Raw genomic sequence first — 12,001 nt, forward strand, 5'->3', positions numbered from 1 at the left:
TTTCAGTAATTTCTCTCGGTTACACTGCCCTTTACCAATCCCTACCAGGCCTCTTACACCCTCCTCACCACTAATTTTGGATCACTTGTAGTTCCCTTGTCCCTGGGTTGGTCAACACCACTTCCTTTCCCCCACCTCCCCCTCTCCCATGTCCCCCTGGACCCATCTGTCCCATTGTTTTCTCCTCCAGACTGTTTATCCAGCCTATCTTATCTAGATAGACCTGCAGAGATAATATATGCACACACACAAAAAGAACAAAACAATGACGACAACAACAACAACAACAAAAACATTCTTCTGGGGGGAGGGGCGACTGTCCATGAAGTTGGGATTGGGGCCAGGCCCTCAGACCTCTCTACTGGTTCCTTGCTTCATGCTGGTATGTTGCATTCACATCTTGGAGCACCGGGTTAAAGTCTGGTCCCTCTTTCCCTCAGAGGAATCATGTTGTACTTGTCCTTGGCTTACTTCACTTAGCATAATTCCCTCCAGTTCTTCCCATGAGCGATATGCTTCATGCGTTCATCACTGCTTTTTAGCAATGTGTAGTAGTCCATTGTATGTATGTACTACAGCCTTTTAATCCATTTATCTGTTGATGGAAATTTGGGTTATTTCCAACTCCTTGCAATTATGAACTGTCTGGCCTTGGTTTGTTTCTTGCCTCTTGTGGGTATGTGCCCAGTCGGGGGATTGCTGGGTCGGATGGTGACTCAATTTCCATCTGTTTTAGATATCGCCAAATCGATTTCCCCAAAAATTATTTTCGTTCCTACTTCATAACTGTAATTTTGCTACTGTTATGAATTGGGCGACTCCAGTGAAAGCGTCATTTGACTCCCCACAGGGGTCAAGACCCACAGGTTGCGAACTGCTGATTAAGAGCCAATGTCCAAACAAATTAAAGGAGCCACGAAGAAGCAAAATTAAATCTAGAACACCTATTATGCAAGGGGGCACCCCCCCAACACACACACACACAATGGAATTGCACTGGGTGGAGCATGTGTAGTATAAGGTGACCAGATTTTAACATTGGTAAAGCGGGACAAAAGCGGAACACCATTGATAAAACTCATATCCTGGCGAAATAGCCACATGGCAGCTGAAAACTGTATACTCTAGCTTGTTATGCATTCTTTCAAAAAATCGGGACTTTTCAAAAATGCCGTGGGATGCTGGAAAAATCGTTAAAAATCGGGACTGTCCCGTCAAAAGCGGGACGTCTGGTCACCTTAGTGTAGTATGCATTTCCCCACTAACTCTGAGTTAGTGCTCCCGGTGGCGTCACCTGGGAAAGTTCTCTCTGGTCGCAGTGAATTTTTTCATAAAAGCAATTTCACTCAAACTTCATTTTTTGTGATGGCCTATTTAAGAGAAGAGTGAGTGGCTGTGAAATTTTGTTTCCTGCTTGGGGAAAATGCCGCAGGAACTGTTGTGACGTTGAATATAGCTCACAAGGACAGCACTATAGGAAAAATCCAAGTGTACGTGTGGTTTTCTCGTTTCAAAAAAGATGAAATGTTGAGTGATGACAAACCCCATTCTGAACATCTGCCAACTTAATGCATTTGGAGTTTGTTCGAGCAGGTCAGACTGTTAATCAAGCTTTCTATTTAGAGGTTCTGAAAAGATTGCACAACAGAGTGCAACAAAAAAGGCCTGATTTGTGCCAGAGGACTGGTTTTGCCACCACAACAATGCACCTGCTCATGCAGCAATCTTAGTGTACCAGTTTTGGGCAAAAAACAGCATGCCCCTCTTGCCCCATTGCACCTGACTCACCTGACCTCACGCTGTGCAACTTCTTTTTGTTTCCGAGAATGAAGAAGGACATGAAAGGACAGCATTTGACAACTTGGAAGAGGTGAAGAAAAAACCAGGGAGGCATCCAAACAGATGAGTTTGTAAACTGCTTCCAAGAATGGAATTTGATAAATGTATTAAGTGTAATGGAGAGTACTTTGAAGGTGGTAAAGTTTTGTTAAAAAAAAAAAAAATTTAATAGATAGCTTTGAAAAAAAAATTCTGGTGTTTTTTTTTTTTTTTTGGGGGGGGGGGAACGCAATCCCCTAGTAGTTTAAGAAATTAAACACTTAAATTAAAAAGATAAAATAAAAAGGAGAAAGGGTCATTTTAGATTAAGAAAGTTTTAACAGACATAACAACCAAACCTCATTTGGATCCTACTTAAAACTAACAAATACAAAAATCCATTTTTAAGACAATCACAAAAACTTGATTCTTAAGTGGTATTACAAAATATATGTAACTTTCTGATAAATCTATTAAGTGACATAATGTTCTTATGGTGCGTCTATATTCTGAAAAATGCACTTAATTATCCAGGAAAGAGTTGATGACATCTGAAATGTTCTTTAAAATTAAACAAAAAAGAGGATTAAAGAGAATAAGAAAAAAAATCTGATTACAACAGTCTGCTTACTGGAACAGTACATCTGGTGTCACAATGGGCCACAGGGGCTGCTAACCACAAGGTCGGCAGTTTGAAATCACCAGCTGGAGAAAGAGGAGGCTTTCTACTTCCCGAAAGAGTTACAGTCTTGGAAACCCACGGGGGCAGTTCTAGTCTGTCCTATAAGGCTGCTAGGAGTCAGAGCCAACTCAACTGGCAGTGAGTTTTGAGTTTGAAGCTCGACATTCTTACACAACCTTCTGAGAAAGCTTACTTCTCAGGCATCAACCAACAAAGCTGAAAACCATCAGCTGAGATTGCTTAAAATGGTATCTGGCCCGGTGGCCGTGTGCAAAGCTGGCTTTGGGGCCCTCAAAGAACGCTGCTATATTCCCCACTGGCTCCTAAAACTCCTCTTCCAACCATGGTAAAGATGCTATTTTTAAAATCATGGGGTGCACTAACTCTGACCTCGAAACTACCATGCACTAGAGTCCCTAAATTTATATGAATATGTATAGCTTCTTTTTTCTAAATAACCATAAAGTTGTAATTCCACAGGAAGGGGAGTCAGACCAGAGTTCACATCATGACTCCTAGGACACCTGGTTTGAAAATCCACAATGTTCTCTCCTCTCAAACCCAGTCTCCTGCTATTTTGGCTTTCGACTGTGAACTTGGGACCCCATTTGGTCTGATAATATGGTCAGGGTTAAAAAAAAATCATATCCAGGAGGGAAAAAAGAGGAGCTGATACCAAGAGCTCAATAGAAAGTAACGGTCTAGAAAAGAGCGATGGCAACATATGTACAAATATGCCTGATACAATTAATGTATGGACTGTAATAAGAGTTGTAAGAGCCCCAATAAAATGATCTTTGAATAAAAATAAAATAAAATCATATCCGTGTATTTGGAATGTAGAACAAAAGGGGCAGATACTTTCATTTTGATTTTTGCATTGCCCACAGTATCCTAACAAGTACTCCAAAAATACTGAAATAGCACATCTATGTGAACTCATAACTCTCACATATCTTATTTGCTTTAACCATTCCTCTTCCTATTGTTGTTGTTAATGCCATCAGGACAAACACTGTCCGGTCCTGCAGCACTTTTCCTATTTGATTCTTCAGAACATTTGGGAAAAACCCTTGGGGGAAAAACTGCATATTTCAAAAATGTTGTGTATATGAAGCACTTGACTTCTTTAAGAAACATTTTTAAAAGTCAGAAAAGTACTTAATACAAGTATTCACTTTGTGTGGCCCCTTCAGCAGCACAGATTAAAAGCTGGAATAAGGCGATTAGTATGGCCCAGCACTGAGATAACATGGGAATTCATGAGGCACTCCATACGCTTATCTTGCAATAACCGTTATAATAATACCCTACCAGTAGATGCAGAAATAGACATGCAGGAGATGAGCCAGTCAGGGTGCAGGGTAGCAACAATGAAACATACAACTTTACTCTAGTTCTTAAATGCTTCCTCCCCCCACTATCATGATCCCAATTCTACCTTACAAATCTGGCTAGACCAGAGGACGTACATTGGTACAGATAGGAACTGGAAACACAGGGAATTCAGGACAGATGATCCCTTCAGGACCAGTGGTGAGAGTGGCAATACCTGTAGGGTGGAGGGGAAGGTGGGGTAGAAAGGGGGAACAGATTACAAGGATCTACTTATAACCTCCTCCCTGGGGGATGGACAACAGAGAAGTGGGTGAAGAGAGATGTCAGACAGTGTATGATATGACAAAATAATAATAATTTATAAATTATCAAGGGTTCATGAGGGAGGGGAGAACAGGGAGGGAGGTGGGAAACGAGGAGCTGATATCGGGCTCAAGTGGAAAGCAAATGTTTTGAGAATGATGATGGCAGTAAATATACAAATGTGCTTGACACAATGGATGGATGTATGGATTGTGTACGAGCCCCCAATAAAATGATTAAAAAAAAAGAAATAGACATGCAAGCTGAACAGTGTTGGGCAAAGAATGAGAAGGAACTCGGCAATATCTGTACAGCTGCCTCTTAACCAACATGGGTTGAACTGGACGTGTCCTCTTCAGCACTGTGGGTAAGACACTGCGTGATGCCAATCATCTCCCTGTGAGCAGTTCACCTCAGAGATGAGTAACAACATAGGCATTTTAGGGAGATATTCTCAGTACTTGAGCTCAACACAATGGCTAGCCACAGAAAAAAACAAAAGCCCCCCCAAAAAAAACAAAATAAAAAAACCTAACAACTGTGAGCGAGCTCAAGCAGTTCAAATCTTGTTGTTCAAGACTCAACCAGAAATTACACAAGGATTTTCAAATCTCCGCATTGTTCAAGGTCCAGAGGATATTTTTACACATGTATTTACCAAAACACACTGCCACTGAGTTGATTTCAACTCATAATGACCCCACCTACGGTGATTTCTGGAACTAGAAATCTTTCTGAGAGCCGGCGACACACTCATCTTTCTCCTGAGGAGCAACTTGCTGGTAGGTTTTTTTAAGGAACACTTAACTCACAGGGCCCAGAGGGTTCCTAAGGTGCTACGAATATATCCATGAATACAGTGGAGCACACGGGCAGGGAGAAAGGTAATGAACGTTCAAACACCTGCAGGGAATGAATCACTGGGCCTGATGACTCAGCCCACAGTCCTAAGGGACACCTCAAAGTCAACCTGCAAAAAACAATCACAATACAGCAGCGCTGCCCAGTCAGCGATACTGCCCCCTTGTGGGGCACTGGAAAGATCCAGGGGAGCTGCAGAGGCAGGTACCTACCTATACTTTATCCTGGATTATGGGCTATAGTACAAAAGTTTTTACTTGCCAAAGGAGGCACTGAATTTTTTTTCCTGAAAAGGGCACAGTGAGCCAAATAAGTTTGGGAACCTATCAATGTCCATCCTACTTTGGTGGGTAGAAACTGGGTCTTAAAAGTTCATGAACAGCCAACCAAGACACATCTATTGGTCTCTACTGGGTCCATAGGAAAGAATGGTGAAGAAAATAAGAGATCCAAAGAAACAATCCGTTCAAACGGCTAATGGCTCCCATGAACCTCAGCATATACTACCTTGACACCCAAAGAACTAGACTGTCCTTGGTTACCACTACCGACCACTCTGATTACAATCACCACAGAAGGTCCTAGATAGAGTGGGAGAAAACAATGTGGAGCAAAACTCAGAATCATAAAAGAAGACCAAGCTTATTGGTCTCAAAGAGACTGGGGAACCAGACGAAGACTGTGGTCCTTACATAACCCTTTCAAACCTGTAACTAAACTCATCCCCATGGGTCAACTTTCAGCCAAATAACAGACAAGCCTAGAAGGTGACCAGTAACAGCAGGGAGGTACTCACTCCTTAGAATAATCAACCGTACAAGACCTAAAGGGCAGCATGTGCCCGGAGACAACGTTCAGAAGGCAGGACGGGACAGGAAAGAAGGAAGAATGGAAATAGAAAACATAGGGAGGATGTGGGAAGAATGCTAGGGATTGTAGGAGATGTCCTGAAATAAAATATGCATGAATTATTGAAAGGAAAACCAAGTTACAGAGTAAGCTTTCACAAAAAATCATAATAAAAAGGGTTTTAATGACCTAGAATGAAAAAAAATACGTTCACTTTCTGCCACTAAGGCACATTTTTAATCTCAGTAAATTGAAATGATAAAATCTCATTGATGAGATTTTCTTTAGAATTTTGTGCAAAGTGACCCAATTGTATTTATGTACTGTGGCAGTTAACAGCTACAGGTTTCATACTTCAGCAAAGATATTATTTGATTATCTTTTTGATGCCAATTTTTCCCCCCAAGCAGTTATACTGGGACTTAATATACAATTCAGTAGTTCAGGCATATCAAGAAGAGTTGTACAATAATTACCTCAATCAATTTTAAAGCATTTTCTTCTTTCTTGTATTCCTTATTTAGCTCCACATTTCTCCCCAACCTCTCCTGCTGAACTCCCAAGAAACCATTGATCCAGTCTCTATAGATTCACTCATCCTCAAATGACTGGACACTATTTACACAAACAATGGGGGTTGGGGATAATATTGGCATTGGCAGAACCAGGCCTACCAGGTTATTACGTATCTTAATAAAACGAGGAGGGTATTAAAATAGTAAGTATATGGCAGTCCCTAGCCAACAATCATAGGGCACCCTCATGGCAAGAGATCCAAGTCAAGGTCCAACAACCACAGAGTTCTAGACCCTAGGTGTGGTAGTCACCTAATCTGGTGTCAATTTAAGGGTTTAGAGTATAGGAATGGAGTCTAGGCTGTCAATCTGGAGATAGCCAATGAGACTTCTGTGTGGGCCTGCCTTCTCCTGAGAATTCTGGCACTTCCTCCTAGGAGGCGGAAGACACTTCTTTCTGTCACTCCCTGGGAGGCATTGCAGAAGACAAGCCACATGGACGCAACCAGACCTTGAAAGCCAGAGAGACCACAGAGAGACCCCTGCCAGCGCTGAGATGCTTACAACGCCACTGGACCCAAAGACTTTCTACCCACTGGCTTGTGATCGCCCTGCATTCGGCTTCATTGCATGTGTTTTGTTGAGTCTGAAGAGGACTTAATAGATTGGTATCGGACATACGGGCTAATATCAGACTTATGGCCTTGGACTGGACTGGGTTGGGATATTTTCTCCATGTTCAATTCCTCTTGTATATAAATCTCTTTCTTACACACGTGTGTCCATGATTTGTTTCTCTAGTCTACCCAGACTGACACACTAGGAATAGCAGTCATCTGGTTCTTCCCACACTATAAAGTTTCAGCCTTGAGTCTAAGGGTTACAGGTGAGTTTGAGGTAAATCCCACTTCATTTAGTGAGGCTTCTACATTGAGTTCTTTTGGTGTGGCCTCTGAAGGATTGTGCACCTCAAAAGAAAGTCTAACTTTCTTTTGTAGTTCCCAATAGTCTATAGCACCTGGCCTGGGGCTTTTGACCCATTTAAAATTTGTTCTCGTTTTTTAACATTTTCTGTATTTTTTTTTAATCAAGGGTTTTGGTTTTTTTTTCTGTTTTACTTTGTTATTGTTGTTGGTTTTTCAGCTGTTTCTTTTTTGTATGTCCACTGTCCAGTCCTGCGCCATCCTCACAATTGCTCTGTTTGAGCCCATCCTTGCAGCCACTGGGTCAATCCATCTCATCAAGGGTCTTCCTCTTTTTCGCTGCCGTCCACTTTACCAAGCATGCTTTTTTCCCCCAGGAACTGGTCTCCCCTGATAATATATCCAAAATACTTGAGATGATGGTGAAACATCATCTCAAGTATAGCATGCTTGGCTATACTTCTTCCAAGACAGAGCTGTTGCTTCTTTTGGCAGCCCATCGTACTTTCAGTGTTCTTCCTAACACCATAATGTAAATGCACGGATTCTTCATTAGGCTTCCTTATTCCATGTTCAACTTTCACATGCATATGAGGTGACTGAATACTCTGGTTTGGGTCAGGTATACTTTAGCTCTCAAAGTAACATATACTAACATACTTATCATTATTAACAATCTTGTGAAATAGGTACTATTGTTCCTATTTTATAGATTTGGGGTAAAAATTAACAGCAATTTACTCACAGTTATACAAGTAATAAACAGCAGCACTAATATTCAAAAACAAGCAGTGTAGAGTCTGGGGCCCCACTATTTACCAGTACAGTACACTGAACTGACTCTTCATGGTACATCTCTTACCTGATATTGTTGTCCACCTCCATTCAATTTCAGTATCCATTACTGGCTTTCATCATTTCCAAAGACAGAATAAGGTGAAACTAATCTGATAATGAGTATTAAAACATACCTTTTGAATGGCCTCTTCCATATCCAACTCAAATTGTTCGTCCTGCAATAATCTGAGGAATCTACGGCGCTCAATGCGGTCATCAATTTCATTCTTCACTTTTAGGTCCCTAACTTGGTTCTCTATCTCTTTGAGCCCTTTCATTTTCAATTCTTTGTTGTAATTTTCATCTACTAATTTCTGATGCCTTTCAACACAGCTCAATGTTCTTCTTTCGGAAGCCTAAAATGCAAAAAAGTTATAGATAAAAGAAAAATTATGTATTTGATATTCCTGTAATTTTTAAGTGATGCAAGATAAGTAACTAATATAGGAAAGGTGACTGGCTTCCTTCCTTCCTAAAGTCAGAGGAGTTTCCATGATCAAAGTGTAAACACGGCAGACAATGATAATAAATCAATAAATATAATAACTCAGTAAAGCAGGTGCTATTATTATAAACCATTTTTTTAGATGAGGCTTAAAAAATAAAGGCAACTTACCAGCTTATGCCACTAATAAATGGCAGTTAGTGGATTCAAAGACATCCAACCTAACGCTTAGTCCCATTTCCTTAGCATGACCCAGGGAATCCCTCTCTCCCATCCCGCCTCTATCCAGGACAGGTGCAGGAAGAAAACTGGTCAAGTTTGCCTCCCACGAACCCTTTCACTCGGGACTTTCATTTCCGTTAAGGTGTCCCTGATTTCCAATCATACGAGAAGCAAGCTTTTATCGGGCAAATGTAGAGATGAATTAAAGAATGCCTGGGCGCTCCCGTGAACGCCCTTCGAGGGTCAATATGAGCCATGCATTTCGCTCTCGGGTTAGGAACTTCAAAGCCTTGGTGCAAGCGGGCCGGCCCCGAACTACATTAAGTAAACAAGTCGTGTGGAGTGCCCTGATCAGCTCACCATCTTGGCGGACCCAAACTCCCCGCTCGGCGTCCCACCGCCTCGCCCGGCGGCCCGCGAGGTCGCAGCGGGCGGCCAGGCGCTCCCTCGGTGTCCCAGCAACCGCCGCCGCGGCGACGCTAGAGACGCAGGCCAACGAGCGAACGTCCCGGCCTCCTATTGGCCGAGGCGAGACCCAATCAGCACCGAGGTTCTTGGGAGCCGGCAGCGTGGATACGCTCATAGGTCAAAGCGAGACGGGCGGGAAATTTAGACGAGGCCCTTGGTAATTTGATCGGGAGCCCAGCCTTTGCCCCCAACAGATGAAACGGCTAATTTGAGTGGGTTTATAACCTCGGTGAAAATCTGTAGCACCTGTTTCCAGAGAAAAGCAGACGCTGCTGTCTAATGCAAAGCGGTGCTAGAAATGTCCACGCACAGAGCATCCGGTCTTTGGTTTGTCGTTGCCTCCAGAGCTGGAGCAAAAGCCACTGGCGGTGCTTGTTAGGGGCTGTTAGTTCCCATAGATTTCAACTGGTAACAGCCCTATTTACAACAGATTGAAACACTGCCAGGTCCTCTGCTGTGCTCACAATTGTTACCATATTTGGTCCCATTGTTAAGCCACTGTGTCCATCCGTCTCACCGAGTCTTCCTCTCTCTTACTGACCCTCTACTAAGCACCCTATCTCTCCTGGAAACATATTCAAAGTATGTGGAACGAATCCTCACCATCCTTATTTCCAAATAGCCTTCTGGCTGTATAAATGCTTCTTTCAAGACAACTTTGTTCATTCTTGGCTGCTGCTTCCGCAGGCTTTGATTGGGAGATCCTTGACAATGTGAATCTTCTCCATTTATCAGTGTTGCGTATTGGTCCACGTATGAAGGTTTTTGTTTTCTTTACATTCAGGTGTAATCTATACTGACTGTTGTAGCCTTTGGGCTTTAATCAGTAAATTATTCAAATCCTCCTGTCTTTCAACAAGCAAGGTTGTATCATCTGCATATCACAGTGTGTTAATGAGACTTCCTCCAACCCTCATGCCACATTCTTCTTCATAAAGTCCAGTTTCTTGGATCATTTGCTCAGCATACAGATTGAAAAAGTATAATGAAAGGATACAACCCTGATAGAAATCTTTCTATATTATAAACCCTGCAAGACCCCCTTGTTCTGTAGAAATGACTGTCTATCTACAGGTGTTGCAAGACCACAATTAAATGTTCCAGAATGCCCCATCTTCACAACGCTGTGATTCATATCATCAATTGGCTTTGTACAGTCAATAACATACAGGTGAACATCTTTCTGATATCTTCTATTTAACCATCGTCTATTTGTGTCCACAATGATAGCCTTGTGTCCTCTTGTGAATTTGACTTTACTTTCTGACAGTTCTCTGTAGATGGACTGCTGCAATCACTTTAAAATTACTTTTCTCCAAATGTTATTTATGTGTTAAATTAACGATATCATTAAATAATTTTCACTTTCTCTTGGATCACTTGGATCTCTTGGATTCTTTGGAATGGGCAGAAACATGGGTCTCTTCCATGGGGTTGGTCACGTCTTCCATCATGGCATTCATTCGTTGAAGCATCTTAGCATAGAAGAGTGCTTTCATTGATGCCTCCATTTGTTGAAACATCTCAATGGATACTCCTGGAGCCTTGTTTTTCACCAATATCTTCAATGCAGCCTGAACTTTTTCCTTCGATAACATCTGTTCTTCACTGTATGTTACCTTCTCAAATGGTTGAATGTTAACCAGTTCTTTTTGGTGTACTGACAGCGTATTTCTTCCGTTAATTTTGTTGTTGTTTTGTATGTGTGAATTGGGCGAAAACAGGTCATCAATATTCCATTCGATTTTGTTTCATCTCACTGGCTTCTGCCCTCCATGTAACATCACCTGTCTCCCTTCCTGTGTTTCCTGTTACTATTCTGCTTTCTTTCCTCACCCTTCTGAACTTTGTCCTGAGGTAAATAGTATCCTCTTGATTGTAAATGGTTCATTGTTCTAAAGTGTGCATACCTCACCAATTTTATTGCCTCCTTTAGAGATCTGAGTGAGCCACAGGGTGAGCTCAGTTCTAGGCCTGAAGAGTGACTATGGGTCATAGTCTCAGGAATTGCACCAGGCTCGACTTGACCACTCAGACTGGTCTTTTTTGTGATTTTGAGTTCTTCCACATTTTTTCCCTTGCCTGTCTATATAGGATCTTCTATTATGATCTCTTTCAGAGCATTTGGTAGTGATAGACATCATCTAATTCTTCTTGTCTCAGGGCCGTGGACACTGATGCCACGTGGTCCATTAGTCCAGGGAGCTAGTATCTCATTGTGTCTTTGATATTCTTCTCTTCTTTTGTCTGGACAGGAAGACACCAATCGTTGAGTGTTGCATGGCCACTCATGAGCTTTCAAAATCTAACTAGCTACTCCATGAAGCAGGATATAGAGCATTGTCTCTGTAGGCTATATTATGCCAATTGACATTAGTGCCCTCTAATCCTATGGTCCAAGAACTAGAAATGCATTCCCTCAAAGTGTTTGGTTATGTCTAAGATATTTTCAAAACATTGCCTCCTGTATGCCCCATCACATTCATGGTTATATTTGCAGCAAATCAAAATAACCTTTATCAAATATACATACATATATATGTATTTGATAAATTTATATATACTGTATATGAATTTATCAAATGCATATATATGTATATATTTGATATATATGTGCCTTTTTGGATATACAGTGAACCCTCACCACTTCGCGCTTCGACTTCCACGGCTTCACTCTATCGCGGTTTTTGCGTAACAGCACCCACTGCCTACACCCGCTCCTTCAGAGGAAAAAGACGGC

At 41.8% G+C, this 12,001-nt stretch overlaps 1 protein-coding gene across 1 annotated transcript in view; it reads right to left on the reverse strand.

Annotated features, from left to right (window-relative positions):
* MNS1 (meiosis specific nuclear structural 1) overlaps positions 1-9,231 on the reverse strand; it is a 35,864-nt gene extending 26,633 nt beyond the window's left edge. Inside the window, exons 1-2 of the mRNA XM_045286471.1 lie at positions 9,154-9,231; positions 8,261-8,482 (exon numbers count right to left, since the gene is read on the reverse strand). Coding sequence (XP_045142406.1) covers positions 8,261-8,482; positions 9,154-9,156 — 225 coding nt within the window. The 5' untranslated portion in view covers positions 9,157-9,231. The remainder of the gene's footprint in view (positions 1-8,260; positions 8,483-9,153) is intronic.
* Between the last annotated feature and the right edge of the window lie 2,770 nt (positions 9,232-12,001).

Source organism: Echinops telfairi, unplaced genomic scaffold (genome assembly GCF_000313985.2).
Source record: "Echinops telfairi isolate 266 unplaced genomic scaffold, ASM31398v2 ScPeMD7_8;HRSCAF=38, whole genome shotgun sequence".
In the NCBI taxonomy this organism is placed as follows: Eukaryota; Metazoa; Chordata; class Mammalia; order Afrosoricida; family Tenrecidae; genus Echinops; species Echinops telfairi.